General features: G+C 33.4%; 2 protein-coding genes across 2 annotated transcripts; both read left to right on the forward strand.

Moving 5' to 3' along the window:
- The first annotated feature begins 2,827 nt into the window (after nucleotides 1-2,827).
- Nucleotides 2,828-6,312, forward strand: LOC114751447 (proteasome subunit beta type-4). Its single transcript, XM_028940122.1, has 6 exons — nucleotides 2,828-2,927; nucleotides 3,105-3,181; nucleotides 3,719-3,848; nucleotides 4,052-4,211; nucleotides 4,307-4,492; nucleotides 6,024-6,312. The coding sequence occupies exons 1-6, from the start codon at nucleotides 2,896-2,898 to the stop codon at nucleotides 6,135-6,137; spliced, it is 699 nt and encodes a 232-aa protein (XP_028795955.1). The 5' UTR covers nucleotides 2,828-2,895; the 3' UTR covers nucleotides 6,138-6,312.
- A 3,536-nt stretch (nucleotides 6,313-9,848) lies between these two features.
- On the forward strand, nucleotides 9,849-14,425 carry LOC114751446 (protein IQ-DOMAIN 1). Its single transcript, XM_028940121.1, has 6 exons — nucleotides 9,849-9,927; nucleotides 10,016-10,339; nucleotides 10,816-11,037; nucleotides 12,359-12,472; nucleotides 13,127-13,534; nucleotides 14,318-14,425. Exons 1-6 carry the CDS (start codon nucleotides 9,856-9,858, stop codon nucleotides 14,423-14,425), a joined length of 1,248 nt encoding a protein of 415 aa, XP_028795954.1. The 5' UTR covers nucleotides 9,849-9,855.
- The last annotated feature ends 3,890 nt before the right edge of the window (nucleotides 14,426-18,315 follow it).

Raw genomic sequence — 18,315 nt, forward strand, 5'->3', positions numbered from 1 at the left:
TTTTAGTTATCAGTTCCACTGATACAATGTTATCATATTCTTTATCACTCTTATGGATATATTCCTTGCTTTCAATAGTATATCATCATTTTTCTCAAATATTAGTTTTCCGGACTATAACAAAATTTTCAAAACTACAAAGTTCTTTTGTATCGTGAGGTTTTAACCATCAATCTTCAGGACTTTGATATACATTATCAAATTGTGACAGTCTTGTCATGCCATCTGTTACTACCACAAGATGGTCTTTTATCAAATAATCATCAAAACGTGATGTGGCTTCTGGCCATCTAATCACAAAATCAAGAATATAATGGCTATTAGCCATTCATTTATATGTTTAACATTTTACTTTCCAAGACAACAATTAACCAATATCAGAGATGATAATCATATATAGTAATTTTATAGATAAACAAAAACATCATAGCAAATCAATAAGTCTTAAGGATAGTAGGATCATAAAAATATAAGAAAAGTAAGAAATAAAAATTTTCATATCTCAATACGATAAATAAAATATTTGGTTGCCAATGAATCAATATGGTTAAGATGCAAAACCATCATTTCCTCTAAATAAATTGGAGAAATCTTACCAAACTGTTCGGATCAAACTATCTTCATTCAACGAACAAAACTTCAACGTGTATCAACTAGGAGCCATGGATTCTGATGGTAGAGTCTCGTGCTGATAACGTGTTATGAAATAGAACCAAAAATGAAACCACAAAAGTAGAAAGATGAAGACAAGAGAATGAGATTGCTTTTGTATTTCTTCACTTGCATTACAACACAAATGACATGCCCTATTTATAGGCATAGTCTTACAAATAGGTTACCATTGTTCTTAAATGACAAATAGTGGATGATCAATCCCATGAATGTGGATGGAGGTAAGTTACAAGAGTGAATGGGTAGTGGAGGAGTAATGGGTAGTGGAGGAGTAATGGATGGTGGAGGTAGTGGAAGTTACTTGGAGAAGATGAAGAGCAAGGGGTAAATGGACATCCACACAATATTCATAACAATTTTTATATTTTCTCTGTTGCTTTCTTGAACAGCGGGGGGGGGAAAAAAAAAAAACCACCCCTTCGGGTCGACCCTGAACTCTTTTGGCGTTGGGGTTCCCTGTTTCTACTGACCCTTGCGCTTCGGACTGACTCGCTCTCCTCGTTTATCTTCTACTCTCCGAAATAATTTTCGTTTTCCCAGTTTTCTTCCTCTCGATCACTCAACTGTAAGTCATGTGGTTCCCATCTTTGGCTCTAATGTCTGTTGAATTTATTTTTTATAGATCCCTAATTTAAGGAAAGCTTCTGTTTGTCGAACTAATCGTCGCAATTTTTTTTTTCCCCTTTATACAGTTTCAAACCTGCATTTGCATTATGTGATGCATCGGATTTCGATACTCATGTTGGGGACAATTTCGATTAGCTAACTTACTTATTGCCAATTCATTCTCCCCACGTCTTAATGTAGACTAAAATATCATGAAACAATTCCTAAGATACTGCTTTGATAAGCTATTCATTAACTCTTGAAAGTTGTAGGAGAATTGATCAACTTGAATGGCAACACCAAAATTTCATGAAAGCCCTCTTGTGTCCTAAACACATTTTTGATGAATATCTCCTTGTCTCATTCTGATTTGGTGATATTTCGCCCTAGTATCCAATTTAGTGAAATAAGTCGCTCCATGCAAATCATTAAGTATCGAGTGTCGAAAGCTAGTTCTTCTATGCTTTGGTCATTAAGCTTCCATTGCTCTACCCAAAAGTGTGGTGGAACATCCTTCTTTTTATTTTTTTAATAAGATCCCCAGAGAGGCAAATGAACTGCAGATTGGTTTTATGATTTCATTACTCAACATCTGCTAGAAATGTTCTTCAACAACTGCTTTTTAGGCTGGTTGTTACCAATACGGCGGGGTAATGAAGTGGGTGTTTGGCAAACCTTAGAAAATCCCTGCAATAGTGCTTTAACTTCCTTCTTCTGTTGCTCACCTATCTCATCTGCCTTCTATTTCAGCTCAGTTTTCCGATTCTCCTGCTTTGCTTCCTGGGTCATATCTTTTATTTCTAGAGGCTCTCTGGAGCAGCAGTTTCCTATGCCCCACTCCTTGAATTTTGTTATCTTTCTTACAAAGGTGAAAGCTACCTAGTGCTCTAGAAGGTAACAGTAAATCTGCCCTATTATTTGTCAAAATCAACGACCCTTCTATTAAAATAAGCCTTTCACATGTATCAGTATTTCTCAAATTCGCTGAGTGAAAATGTAAGGATAGGAAGAGTTTTTTCCTTCCTGTTAATGGCAGGAAAACTGTCTTGAGCTTGAACAACATCTTAATCGATACATTCCATTAGGCAGAATTTCAGAATTTATGTCTTATGTCCAAAGCTCCATCTTTGCTAAAATTGTAGCAAACTGGTAGATCATGATCAAATTTTGTTGGAGTGCTAATGCTGAAATGAGTATTTTTTTGTCGCCAGCCCACTATGAGTAATTGTATAGCAATTTAATTGTTGTTTTATACTTTGCACTGAGGCGATGAGTCAGATTGGCTTTCAGGTGGCCATGAGTCAGTGTGTTCTAAAAATAATTTTATTTTGGTTATACTATTTTGTTGATTACTCAAATGTTGTTAAATTTTGGTTTAAAATGTAAAATTAATGAATTTATGTAGTATTTTTTTTTAATACTTCTTAATCTAAGCTGGCATGTAAAAAGTGATGCTTCTTAATTGTGTATCTTAATAGTTTTTTTGGTTATTTTCCTGGAAAATTTGTTATCTTCGGTTTGTTTTATTGTTCAATATATATTACTTCAGGACTTCGTCAGAAAGGAGAAACTTGCGATCTTCTCTTTTCTCTTACAGTCCAAATAACTCCAGGCATCATGGGCTCTGTGGCTGAATCAGAGAGAACTCTGTATGTCTTCTACATCTCTCTCTCTCTCTGTCTCTCTCTCTCTCCCCTCCTAGTAACAAAGATATGCAGATTTTAGGGTTTGAGTGGTTTTGAACTGGAGAACTTAATTTTTATTTAAGCATTGAACTGTGCAGTCATAGAGATGTTTTTATCCTATTTCCCTCCCTTCATTGTTAGGTACCCTTACGTAACTGGATCATCGGTTGTAGCCATCAAATACAAAGATGGGATTCTTATGGCTGCTGATATGGGAGGTTAGTTGCAACTTACAAGTTTATTGTATGTTCATTCATGTGATATTGCAGCTTCATTGTATGCTTGATCATTTGAATTAATGCTTTGCTGACAAAAAGATTGGGCATTAATGATTTTCTTTGTCATCATCAAATAGAAGCATATGAGGCTAGTTGGAGTCAGCTTCAGCTTATTTGATTGAATTTGTGGCTCTTTTTTATTTGTTTCATGTGATTTTTATTTTAAAATAAAAGATACACCTTCTTCTGGTTGACTGTTGTGCTGTGGTTCTTATGATTGATATGATTATTTGTGGAGACTTCCAGAGATGATACTTTTAAATTCCTGTACTATGGCTGTCATTGAATACGTTCATACAAAATGTTAAATGGCATCTAAACTTGATTAAAATGTTTTTGAGGATTTCTGTAAGGCATGAACTTTTTAGAAGTTCTTATCATAACTGCCTGCTCTGTGGAGTTGAACTTCTAGAATAAAGCCTTTATTCCGTTGTCTCTGTCTCATGCTATGAGGTAATGATAGTTTCATTATGGTAGGTTCCTATGGGTCTACCCTACGATACAAGAGCATTGAACGCTTGAAGCCTGTTGGAAAGCATACTCTTCTTGGCGCCAGTGGTGAAATCAGCGATTTTCAGGAGATTCTTCGCTACCTTGATGAACTTATGTAAGCCCTAAATTTTTCATGGGAGAATGATAAAAGGAGATGCTAAATGAAACAGTTTGCGCGTGCTTTTCTTCTTCTCATTGGTTGTGTTGGTTAATTTATTGTATTCCACTTCTTTCCCCCTTTCACCTGAAACCCTTACCTTCTTCTATGATCATTAACATCTCCACGTAATTTTTGGTTTTGGGTGTTGATTGTTGCAGCCTATATGACAATATGTGGGATGATGGCAATTCTTTGGGTCCTAAGGAGGTGCACAATTACTTGACTCGTGTGATGTATAATAGGCGTAACAAATTCAATCCACTGTGGAACTCGCTTATACTTGGTGGTGTTAAAAACGGGCAGAAATATCTTGGCATGGTATCTTGTTTTCTATCTGTTTATTTGACTCCACTGTAAGTTTATCTACGAGGTTCATTTGGTACTTAGATTTTGTAACTATGAATCTTTTCCAGGTTAGCATGATTGGCATTAATTTTGAAGATGACCATGTGGCAACGGGGCTTGGAAATCATTTGGCTAGGCCAATTCTTCGTGACGAATGGAATGAAAATTTGACCTTTGAAGAGGGTGTTAAATTACTGGAAAAATGCATGCGTGTGCTTTTGTATCGGGATAGGTCTGCTGTCAACAAGATTCAGGTCCTTTATCCTTTACACGTCATTCTCTTCCATTCCCTGCACCATAGCACCATATAATTAAAATCTCAAAAATTTCATCTGAATTTGTTATGGATGTTAATGTAGGATATGAAACTAAATAATTTATTGAAAGAAAAATCTATTACAGAAATAAGAGCAAGGATCTCGCTCAGAAGCTCAATAGTCAAGGAAATTTCCCTACTCTGAGGAATGAAAATAACTTCAAGCTACCCATAAAGCACCTAAAGATAGCTTTTTACAGTGCTAGGATGGAAAAATTTTAATCTTAAATAAGCTAAACTTGAAAACTTAGTGTGGGCAAATCGCCCTACTACAAGGAATGAAAATAACTTCAAGCTACCAATAAAGGACGTGTGGATAGCTATTTATAGTGCTAGGATTTAAAAAATTTAATTTTAGATAAGCTAAACTGTAAATAAGCCAACCCTACTTAGTTGGATAATTCTTCTTGTTGCAAACCATAAAACATGCAAAGTGGTGTTAGTGGTATGACATGGTTGTTATGCTTCATTATAGATGATTTGGTGCCTGTGCTCTCACTCCCATTATATAAACTTTCTTCCCTGCACATTATCAAAAAAGAAATACAGCCCACTGTCTGCCACCTTCCTACAAGTTCTGTGCCTTTTATATGTGATCATTGGTATCTTATCAACTTATAACTGTTCGTAACACTGTTAGTTCATCACTTAGCACTAGAATACCAATTAACCTTTCGCCATGCACCATGCTAATAATATCTTGAGCAGTTTATCTAATATGTTCCCTTTGATTTTTCCTCTCCCTCAGTGGGTTGTTAGAATTTTCGTTTTCTTGACGCTTCAGATATAGTTTTCTAGATATTTGTCTCTTTTGCAGTTTACTGATAATTCCCAGAATTCTGATTAGTTTTGGTTATCTATAGAATATGAGAAGATGGCGGGGGCATTGAATCATGATTTTCTCCCTCCTTTTAGGATCCTGTATTGTGAGGAAAGAAGGGAGAATGGTGTGTGTGATCAATTAAGAGCATTATTCTCCTACAGTGATTTGTAATGCAGGATGAAGGGGCAAGGTTATAATTTGAAAGCATACTGATTTGTAATGATTTTTATGTAGTGATCATTATACTAATACTTCATAGGATTATGTCGGCCTGAGCAATTATTATGGAATTAGAGTCAAATATTATACAGGTTAACACGTGTTCTGCTAGAAAAGAAGATTAAAGGGTAGGAATGTCCACATTCCACAAGATATATACTGGTCTTTTTTAATATTTTTCTAAAAATTAATGCATCATCTTTCATCTTATAAATTTGTATGGTCGATATGACCGGTAAGTGGAGTTATTTATGTATGTTCCTAGTCCTGTGGAGATTCCCCCCCCCCCCCCAACCCCGGGGGGAAAAAAGCATCTGTCATTGGATACAAGTGCAGTATAAGACCATGATATTTACTAAATTAGTTTGTTTCCTTCATCTATTTGAGTCTATTATCTATGGCCATATGAGTATTTTTTATATTGCAGATATCTAAAATTACGGAAGAAGGCTGTACTGTTTTCCCACCGTTCTCACTGAAAACATACTGGGACTTCGCCGCATTCAGGAACCCAACGGCCGGTGCTCCAGGTTCATGGTAGTTGGGTTGTCATCCTTCATTACTTAAATAGATCTTTCCAACAAGTATTGTGTTACATTAAATAGACATGAAATGACCAATCTGGAATATAATTGGATTGATGTGTTTGTACTTTTACTTGAATTCATGTAGCTGTTGATTTCATCTTAAAAAAGGATAGAACCCTAGCTAAACTAGCCAGAAGGATCAGTACAAAAACCATGGCCGGAGTTTAATTATGGATTACTGCTTAATTGTGGCTAATTTGCCGTAGTTTCTTTATCTAAAGCATAACAAACGGTTTATTTGCATTGCTAAGGTCGAGGTTGAGTTCGATTTTGAGTGTGTCTTGAACCAGATCTTCGGGTAATCTATAAGCTCTTGGCCAGCTCCATCTCCAGCATGGATGCCTCATAGCTCTGTGCTGGGGATTCTACTCAGTCCTCCACCGATATCTCCCTCCTTTACTTCTGTTCTTATGGTAACACCTCTTATTGATATGATCAAATTGCGGAAGCTCAGGTCTGTTCTAATTTCTTAGAAGCGTGAAAAAAGCCCTTTGCATCCAGGGCTCATCAAAGCCCTGAGTACTTACTCCCTTCTGTCTTGAATGTGGCAATTAAATAACTAAATCACATGCATTAAAAAAAATTAGTTTAGTTATATGTGAAAAAGTGTTGGTTACCTTAAAAGTATCTTTTTTAATCATGCATTTGATGGTACTCATTTAGTGTGTTCAATTAATATTGAGAGTTCATGAAAAAATTATAAGTTGAGAGATGAAATGAATTAAAGTTTTATATTTAATACTACTTCCGGTTCTAATTATGGACGGATAATTAAGATGAGACGTGGTATCAAAATAATTTTTTCTGCTAACTTAATACTCCTTCGGTCCTTAAATATAAGACTATTAAACTAGTGTATAAGGGTTTTATATTTAGGATTGGAGGAGTATATTAACAGTGAAGGGAGTATTTGGTATTACTGTATGAGGGATATTCAGACACTGTCAATTTTAAGATTGTCACGCCCAATAAGGTTTACTTTTTCCCTGTGTGTGTGTGTGTGTTTTATCGAATATGTTTTTAGCTTCATCCAATTGGTTGTCATTTTTAATTTTATTTACATCCTTTTTTTTTTCCTGTTTTATTTTAAATTTCCCCAGTTAATAGACATTTCAAATTGTTGTCAGACTTTTATATAACGTCTCCGAGTGCACATCAGGTAAAATTTCGGCCTTAAGTATTTTATAACGGCTAAATTAAAATACTAGTGAGAAATGAAAATTTGAAAATAGATTTTTTTTTTTTTAGAAAGATGAAAATAAACAGTATTTTGTAATTAAAATCTATTTATCAAAATTCATACAAGTGTGCGGAACATGTCTAGTATTCTTGAAATGTATGATGGCCATTGCGGGGGTACAAATTCAAACAAAGATATTTGTACCATATATTTTCAGTTTTTAATTCATAGGCCTCTCAATCAATAATTATTCCCACATAAACCGTAAACTTTTTCTGAAAGAAATTAAGATATAAATTATCTCCAATTTAAAATTAAACTCTCAACAAATACTTGAAAATAATAATTCTGAAAAATAACTCATGTCTGGAACAGGCACAAATATTGCATGGTAAAATATTATCTAGCGCACTAATGTTATATTTCAGCGGCATTGGACCCCTTAATTTTATAATCGTGCATTTAATACTCCTGATTTTATTATTTAGTTACATCTAACATTCTAATTTTATTTATGATTTAGGATGTTTGATGCACTATAAATAATATTAGTGTGATAAAAGTATTATAAAAAATGACATCAAAGTGTTAAATACATCATTAAAAAAGTTAGATGCATCTTGCTAGGTGCAATTGGCAAATAAAATGCTACTTTATCCAATGTTATATGACTATCTAGATATGGAAAGAAGGCTCCTTATACAGTCTTGACTTCCTCATTCTTTTTACAACACATGGAACTTGTTTAGCAATGCCGGCGCACACTAAGGTTCTAGAGTTATTAGTATATGAGTTTGCTTTGATTTTAAATATATGACTGTTGTTTTTTATAGGTTTTTCCCCCTTAAAACTCTCCTAATTGGATATTAAGAGGGTTTTTTTTTTTAAATAAAGAGAGTACTTCCCAATGCAAAAGATTAAATCTGATACCTTAGAAAAAACATCACATATTTTTTTCTTTATGAATAATTAAACTAATTTTTTTCAGTCTTTGCAAATTAGTTATTTGATTTTTATATTTAAGATAGCATAAGATGAAGACGGTAAAAACATTCCAAATGATTCTTGCTTGTGCTAAATTTCAAGCCTTCTTCCCATGGTGTCCCAAAACAGAGAGGCAATGAGTAAAGTAAAAAGGGAAAAAGAAGCATCTCAAAGGACAGAGAAAGCATAAGGCCAGCCAGCAATACCAAGAAAAAATGGACATAACTCCATTAACAAGCAAAGCTTTTATAAAAAGCCTACATCTTTCCTAAACCCTCCCATGTGCCAAAAGTACATCCAACAACACAAAAGAGCACTCAAATCCCATCCTTTTTTTTTCTCTCTCTCTCTCTCACACACACACACAATTTTCACCTTCTTTTATCTTCCTTCTTATCTCTAGGTTCCTTCTTCCAGCTCTGCAAATCCTGCTCTCGCAGATCATGATCTAACTTTGTATATCCAGCTAGCATGTGCTTTTCATTAGAGAGAGATATATATATACATATATATATATAAATAATGATTTTGAGAACTATCCATAAATATAATAACGCTATTATGCAAAGAAGGGTATGAGTTGAGAATTAGTACATGGCAAAGTGAGAGTATAAGAGAAAATGTGATATCATTTTTATGATGAAAAAGAACAAAATTTAAGTTGTCAAAATTTTTGTTGCATCCAACAATTTGATACTAATTTCTATTATTAATTTGCGTATGTTTCCCATTATAAAATAAAAAATAAAAAGTGAAGATGTTTACTAAAAAGGTATTTAATTACCATTAAAGGACATTTAGTCCTCATTTAAATTGTTTGTTTTTTTTAATCCTAAAATGAGATTAATTTTCTTTTTTGGTGCTCAAATGTTATTCCTCATAATTTAATATCCCAAAATGGCCCTTCTAAATAGCTTAATTCCTATGAAATCCTTAGGAACTATTCTAGAATTAATTTTTTGTGAAATGACCTAAATGCCCTTAGTAAAATTAATTGGTGCTACCTTAATTATTGTCTCATCATTTGCTAAGTTAAAATTGTTACTCATAAAACTCTTGTTGTCATTAGTATTCACCAAGAAATTTCATTGAAATAAGTTATCACTGCCTTAATCGTTGTTATTGGTTTTTCCTTGTTAAATTATTTTATCATTCCAAATTGAAGATATTTAGGTAATTTTACTGCAAAATTTAGTCTCATGCTAGTTCTTGAAGACTTACTGTAATAAAGCCATTTCAGGATCCTGAATTAGGATGAGTAAATTTGAAGGGATTCTGTGTCTTTCTCAGTGTCCCCCATAATTTTATGTCCTTTGAAGTTTTATAAACAAAAAAAGTAAGCTTGCATGTGGATTTTCATATGATATGAAAAAGTTAACGGTTGTTTTAATCAACCTTTTGAAATGTGACAATAATTGAGAATGTACCCTATATTTTAATAAAGCTATCCACAATTTCTATTTAAGCACTATTCATAACAAAAACTTTCCTGGACTTGCAAAGTGGTGATGGGTTTCACAGGCGAATTGGTAAAGAGTGTCTTCTCCAGAAGCCGATCCACTCATCATCATGAAACCAAAGTGAGTCTTTCTTTCTCTTTTATGCACCAAACAGTTATATTGCCTCACAATTCTGACTCAAAAACTGAGTTCTTCCTAATGCTGATAGGTGAGAAGCAATAATAATGGTGTGGAGAAGAGGAGATGGGTGTCTGTAAAATCTTACTTGTGTGGTGATGAGCTCGATTCGGCGCCCGCCGTGGAGGATTCGGCGCTCGCCGAGGAGGATTCGGCGTCGGTTAAGAGCTCGGAGGAAACGGTTTCACAGCCTATACATGAGAAGGATTTGTCAGCAGGAAGAGAAGAGACTAAAAGTGAAGAAACTTATGTGGAGAATAATGTGACTGAGAGTGAAAGGAAAAGTCCCAACTCCAAATTGTTGAATGAAGAAGAAGCAGCCATTCTGATTCAGTCTGCATATAGAGCCTTTCTGGTTAGCAAACAACACTTAAAAATAACATTACTTGACATATTCAAAGATATATATATATAATATATATATATCATGATTTGCTCAGAGTAGATGTGTGGAAATTGCTGGATAGAAAAGGAATTTTACTGCTTGAGCATGAAGAATTCATGTACTGCCCGATCCCCGATCACAAATATGGGAGTTAGATACTAATTTATAGAGATCAATAAAATTATTAAATTAGCTATTAGTAAAAAAAAAAAGGGGTTTTTTAAGGCATTTCTTCGATCATTTGTATTGAAAATTATTTTTTTAAACAAAAACTCTCTTAATATATACAATCAACATGAAGAATTTAGAAAAAAATTATAATTTAGAAAATAAAACATATTGAAATTTTATATTTATAATTAAAGCAAACTTTTCTACCATCTCTTATTTTAGGATCGAAGAGAGTGGTTGATTAGCATTACTTGTATGTTTGTTGCATATTTCAGAGGAGGCGCCAAAATGAAGGAATGAGAGAGAGAAGTGAAGAGGAGGAAGAGGAGGAGATGATGAGTTTGGTGATAGGAAGTCCAAATGGTAGGTCAATGGGGACATCAATTGAAGTTCAAACTGGGAATTCCATTGAAGTTTATCCATTTGAAGCAGAAAAAGGAACTGTTTACCATCATAGATCTCAGCACAGATCCAGATCCCGAGTGTTAAAGCAAAAGGTACCATATAATATAATATAAAGCATTATTCCCAACTCATGATTTCTTTTAAATAAAGCTTAGGATATTCAAAATGCTCAAAGAAATTAAAAAGCTGCCTCCCCTTTTTCTTTTAAAAATAAAACTCTATTGCAACTAAGCACGCACGTATACTAACATATGGAAGCACTCATTTTAACTTGTACGGTTTTGCAACATCTGTTTTTTTTTTTTTTTTTGGATCTCCAACGCTGTCTTTTTTGTAACACTTGTTTTTTTTGGAGTAATGATATCCCATTATTTCCAAATAACGTCACAGTATTGATTGTATCTGATACTCATATGCCGTGTTAGGCAGCACTTAGGAAAAACTATGATAGTATTCTTCCGATCTTAATATAAGATCTATTTAACTAATTTGATTAGATTAAGAAAGTTAAGTAAATTAGTTAATTATAAGAAATGTGAAGCGTTTTTCCTAAAACACTATATCATTTTCTTAATACTCCTCTCCCTCTTCTACTTGATTATAGTTGATGGAGTATCCATAGGAGTAATTTAGAGAAAATTTAATATGAAAAATGGATCTAATATTTAGAACGAAAACCAACTTAACAATTAGGTCCTATATTAAGGACCGGAGGATTACTTTCATTTCTTAGTATAAAAACTAGTTATGAGTTAAATTTGATTTTAAATATAATACTTAGATTAATTTTGTCCCCTAAATTTATTTTTTTCCCTAAAATATTGCAATTGATTGTAGGTATTCCCATTAAGCAATAATGACAATGTGCATGATAAAAGAGGATAGTATAAGAAAAACAACACACATTTATTATAAATAATCAACTCAAATAATTTTCTTAACCTTCTCAAATTTGTCATTTAATTCTCATATTAAAAAGCGGAGGTAATATTTTGTGTTAGTTGTTGTGAGGAGGAGAGGATAGAAAGTGTGACCAATGGCATTTTCATGAATAAGTTGGGCGACAGTGGACTATCCTGGTCTATTAGCAACTAGAGTAGAAAAGGCAGGCATAAAAAGTTTTATATACAGACTATATCCACACAAGTCATGGGATTAGCTTGGAATAATTTTTTAACCACAATAAAAATGCGTTTGCACTTGGTATGTAAAGTCCAAAACGTTCAACAATGTGGGATTATCCCCTAGTTACAGAACCAAAATTGGGCCAAGGCCTCTTACTCCTCCCTCATCATGGGAGAGCCTTGGGCCTGTTTCCTTAAGTCTCTGTCCTGCTGGCCTAGTGAATAATCATTGGGCCTATTTCTTGTATAGACTCGGCCCATAAATTGGTTGGGATCATATCTCTTTCAGGAAGACTGGGATGACAGCACTGTGAGTAGCTATGTTTCAAAAATGAGGATGCAGAACAGAATGGAAGCAACAACCAGGAGAGAGAGAGCACTGGCCTATGCGTTCTCACAACAGGTACAACTTACACAATTTTATCCTGATATTATTCAACTCATTCAACTTCATTTTTAGAATTCTTTTTTGGTGGGTAAAATGTTAATTCTTAAACATTAGTGAGTTAATATATCAGAGTTTATATATGAAGATATTCTCTCCATTCTCAAATATAAGAGTTAGTTGAGAGATTTTATTTTGTATAAAATTTTAATCTATTTTGTCTCGTGAATTTATAGTTTTCCCTCCAAACTATTTCTCTTTGTAGTATAAAAGTATTTCTAGTGATTGATTGCATATATTAAAGAGGTTTACATCAAATGGGTAAATTCTAACTCAAATGATTAAACAAAGCATTTCAGGAAAATCAATACTCATTTTTTTACAAATAATTAATTTAATTAATTTTTTATAATTTGTTATCTAGTTTTTACTTTTAGGATTGGAACAATAATAATAAAATTTTTATCTCACTAAATGAAATTGATTACATGAATCACACGGTACCATTATATTATGTTATATCAGCGACCAAATCTTTAGATAGAATGTTAATTAAAATTATCTCATTCAATAACTTCATTACATACTCTCCAGTTTTTCTCTGCTCCTTTTCGAAAGACTCAAAACTTTGTAACATAAAAGTGTTGGACTGAAATATCTTGTTTTCTGCAGCTGCGAATCTGTTCGAAGAGAAAATCAAACAAATATAACAGCAACGCAGAACCAAACATGAGTTGGAGTTGGCTTGAACGGTGGATGGCGACTCGCCTTCCAGACACTGCATCAGGTGATGAAAGCCGCCATGGCCTTAGTAGTAACCACCAGATATTTACAGTGAGGAAGAGGTTTTTAGATGTGGCCAGGGAAGAAAAAGAGAGCTGTGGGTCCAATGAAGTGCCCTTTCAATTTGATAACTACTCCATCAATTCCACATCTTCACAAGAAGTACTAAAAAAAGATCATGAACTCATTCTTCCACCAGCAACAAAAGAAAAGAACAACCATAAAGGCAGAAGAAGGACTGTGTCAAGGAGGAAAACCGTGCCAAGCTATCATCAATTCCCTGAAGAGCATTTCAAGGTATGAATCTAAGAGGAAATGACATTCTTAATTAATCCCTAAAAGAACAATTGATAATAACAGTGGAAAAATATCTGGTTGAACAATCAATTGTAAATATGACAGTCTCAAAAGTCATTCCCAATGAGTTGCAACTGAGACTCATTTGCAACCATCTGAATCATATTTACAACTCATCTGTTAAGATGTGAATTTACCCTGAAAGTTTTTCCTTGGAAGTGATGTTGCTCCAAAAGTTTTTTTTTCTTTGGGTTCAATGTTATTTGGAAGTTTCAAAATGTTGCCTCATCTCATTAAAAACCTAATGTTGACTACTAAAAAATTAACGTTTGATTGCTAATATTTTTAATAGTAATGAGGTAACATTGTTCTATTTTATCACTCTCGAGGCAACCTTGAACTCAAAAGCACTTTCAGGGTAACATTGCTCATGAATAAAAATTTTTAGGACAAGTTTGCACCTTAATCCTAAAACCTTCTAGTACCTAACTATTTGGGACCCCACTGTCATTCCTTCATAAATCTAATTTAATGCTGCTGTTAAGGAATTTCTATCAATTTTAAAATCATCCTTTGCCACGTGGTCTGATCTGAACAATTTCAATAATTTGTAGCCTATCATTATTCACTTCAGCCAACTTCACATGTCCCCTGCTTCAGGGGAATTAATTAAATATCAATTTGTGCATGCCACATAAAAAGGGACATCTTTAAAAAAGTCCTCTTTCTAGGAGACCATCAAAAGTTTCTTCCTTGATGCATACAATTTCCAAGCTGGTGCAGGTAAGCAAAAGAGATGGTTCAAGCAGTGTCAGAAAAGATAACAGGCAATTGGGAAGCAGAAGAACAGAAATGAAATCAAACACTCCTAATTCGTCTTTTGTATTGTAATGAAGCTTGTGTTTATATAAATATATACATATATATAAATAATTGCCTTTCTCTTTCTAGATACGTTATTCCATGATCTTATGTGAGCAATCCCTTTTCAGCATAATAATATCGATTGTGGCAAGCATGGTACTGAAAGCAGAGCCCATGTTTCATTGACCTAGTTGAGGAAGTTGTTTGAGCATTCGTGATTCAATTGGAGTTAAAGCTAGAGTAAAACCGGTAATGATCAAAATAATATAATTTGATTAAATATATAATATATTCATATTTAACCAAAATAATATTTAAATAAAAAGCCACTAATTTTCAAATGAATAGAACAAAAATATTAAAATAAAAATTAAAACGAGTACACTTTTACAAGATAAAAGTAATATCATGTACTACTACAAAAGAGGTATTTTTCGTCTCTCATTTTCATCTGTTTTTTAAAACAGAGAAAAAAAAGCCACTATACTTACATGTTATGGTAGAATAGATGAATTTGTATATACATATTTGTCTGTTATGCTACACTGTAATAAACAAGTATGTAAATATCTACTCATTTGTTAAGTAAACAGATGAAAAAAATGTTACTTTAAATTTTGAATTTTCAGAATGCAGCACCATTTTTTCATCAGATCAAAGTGAGCCATAGCAGCAGTTTCTCTTTTTCTCATTTTCTTCTTTTGTGCAAGCTTTCTCTTCTCCCTCTTCCTCTCTTCTCATGCGATAACTAGTGTTATTCTATTTTCTCCTTCTTGGCTGACAATAGCTCCTCCTCCTCTTTCTCGGGGATGCAACAGCTTGATGACACAATGAATTCCATGACCAGCATCTCTTCTAAATGCCAAATAGCTCTTCCTCTTTTCTCTTGTGTGCTTGACAACACTCTTTCCTTCTTTTTTCACGGCTTTAGCTTTGCAAAAAGCAAAGTAAATTATGTGGTTTGGTGTTGAGTGTGTTTTGATTGTGTGGGACTATTATATGGGTGTTGAAAGTGATTGTTTGGGTGTTTTGGGGTTGAAAATTTTCTATTTAAATTGATTGTTGGTGAATAATAGCTTTTGGAAAGCAATGATAGTGATTGGGAAAATATATTAAGATTAAGAGCATATTAAACTTGTTTAAATATTAATGCACATAAGGTGTTTGTAAAAATGTGCGGGAGAGAAAATTTGTTGGAATAAATTTTAAAAAGGTATAGGATTCTAAAAGTTAAAATATCTATTCAAATAAGTTAGGATGTCATTAGATTTTTATATGACTGGGTTAAGGTGTTAAATTTTTTTCCTTAACTAAGCTAATTTAGATGTTATTGTTACATGATTTGGTTATATTGAATTGCTATCATTGTTGCTCTGTTTTGGTTTTGCTTCATACACTTTAGAATTACAAGTTATGGTAAAAAACTGAAAATGTAAATAATTTCACATTTTTTAAAAAAAGTCACTATATTCGTTTGTTCTGACCAAAACAAACGAATATAGTGCCACAAATTCATCTATTTACATATTCATCTATTAGAAATAGACGTCTCATTTGTTCACGTCTCCTTTCAACAAACAAAAAAGGCCTCTAGAGCAAATGAAAATAGGCTTTTTTGTAGTAGTGGTGGCATGTAATTCATACAGTACGTGTGTGCTATAAAACCACAAATGGGAAGCCGGTGGATCTCTACTACATTGTCGTACGTGTAAGTCTTAGGAAGGTCCAATCATTTTATTGATATCCTTTTATTTTGACAATATGACATAGCCATACATCAGCATCTACTATCTTATTAACAGATACTTCCTGTGGTCATATTAGATGCAATATAATGAAGTTATCTTAGGAAACCAGTTGTTTCTTATTAAAGTGACATGTGGGTCAAAGGAATATCACCTAAAATATACACGCCTATGGTGGTGTTTCTGACATGTCTACTGTTTGATTTCATAAGTATAAACACTATGTATATGGAAAAGGAAAAGAGAGACATGATGCCCATATGGTCATGGCAGAACACCCGGTATAGCAAAAGGGAGAGAAAGAGGAAAAGTAAGAGCCTTGGTGGTGAATTCATGAAGTGTGATGGTAGATGTTTGGTTTCATATCCACCAATGATGAATTAATATATATTTTATTGATAACAAATGCATTATAGTAGGAGAGGGGGAGTAGTTTTTTCCCCCTTCAAAAGAAGGGGAAATTAGAGGGAAGAACCTAGAGAGAATAATAGTTATTGAAGATGATATTAAAAAGCGTAATTACTAAAAAGGACTAAATACTAAAATATAAATTTGAAAATATTAAATTGTCCTTAACTAAATCTCCTGTCTTTTCTCTCTGACCACTCGTTTTCAATTTTAAATTCAAATTCTTAATTCAATTTAATGATTAAATCTTCAATTCCTTGCATCAGCGCCTCTCTCTCCATCCATTCCATCCCTCTACCATGGTTTGAGTCCTTAAGATCACTAATAATGTCAGTGGTACTGTATAAGCTTCATGACCAACTAATGCAGCAGCTCCAATTGCATTTGGATAATATATTAGGTTTGAGACTCCTCAACTTGATGTGATTGATAATATATATAGAGACAACAATTGTGCTTTCAATCAATTTTTTAAATTCTATCCTGAAAAGGATTCTCTCTTACTTCTATGATCTCTTTTTTCTAATGTATTTACACTGTATCAGAGCTTGAATCCTAACGATTTATGATTCGTAAGTTTAAGAGACTTTCCCAAAGGAGAATATTAATTTTTTTCTAGTGATATATGGGATAATTATATATATTTTTTGGCCAACATGGGATAGTTACATATGTAGATTAATTTTCCCTAAAGGAGAACTTTTTTTGAAATGAATTTTATGGATTCAAAATGGTTTTTTAACCCTCAAACTCAGATGATAGTTTATATATTTGAAAGGAATTTTTTATTGTGTAAAATTTCATTTTTGAATTTTTTTAATAAAACTTAAAATTATTTATTAACAAACAGTAAAATTTCTCTGCATCAGTGAAGTTCTCTAAAGTAACTAGCATTATTCACTTTATGGGATATATGGGTGCATAATTCAATTATTATTATACTTAATTATTGTTGAAGGAGAATAATGATTAGGAGTAATTTAGGAAAAATGATAAATGTAGAAAATATATCATATATTTAAAACCAAAACCAGCACTCTAATTAGATTTTTTATTAAGAACTTGAGGAGTAACTGTTTTATTCTTAGTGTAATTATTCTTACACATATATAGGATCATGAGTAGTTCCATATTTCCCATCTTATTAACTAAAAGTCCTATCAAGCTAAGTATTTGCTTCTTCTCCCTCATGAGGATGGTATGCAATTTGATCACTATACACCACAATAGGGCTCCTTACTTGGAAAGTGCCATCATCCCAAATCAAAGAGGCAGAGAGTATATCCACATTGATTTTTCCCTCCACGGTAAGTTTGTATGACTTTTTCTGCCCCAAAGATGTGAAGCGAAGAACTCTAGGCTTTACTTGAATAGTTAACAAGGCAGGGGCAATGATCTTAGCTTCGTATTTGGATTTAGAGAATCCAACATTAGTCACAGTCCTATGAAAGGAACGTAGGAAGAACGCCAATGACATATTAACTTGGAGGGCAAGGATGGAAGATTCAAGTCCCCACCATGCTTTTCTTTATCAAATTCTGCACAACTACTTCTGTGATTCGAAGTAATGGATCGAAGTTTTTTATCGTCATAATGAGATTGGCGACACAGGAACTTCACATAATCAATTTCCTTAGCATCATAAACTAAGCCAGGATTCAGTGCCTTCACGGGGTTGATTTGCCCAGCTCCATATGCAAATTCTGCGTCCGGATTCATCGCAGCACTCAAAGGAGTAGCTACAGAATTACACAGCAATTATCA

This window comes from Neltuma alba, unplaced genomic scaffold (assembly GCF_004799145.2).
Source record: "Neltuma alba isolate B1F8T4 unplaced genomic scaffold, ASM479914v2 tig00006927_pilon, whole genome shotgun sequence".
Lineage (NCBI taxonomy): Eukaryota > Viridiplantae > Streptophyta > Magnoliopsida > Fabales > Fabaceae > Neltuma > Neltuma alba.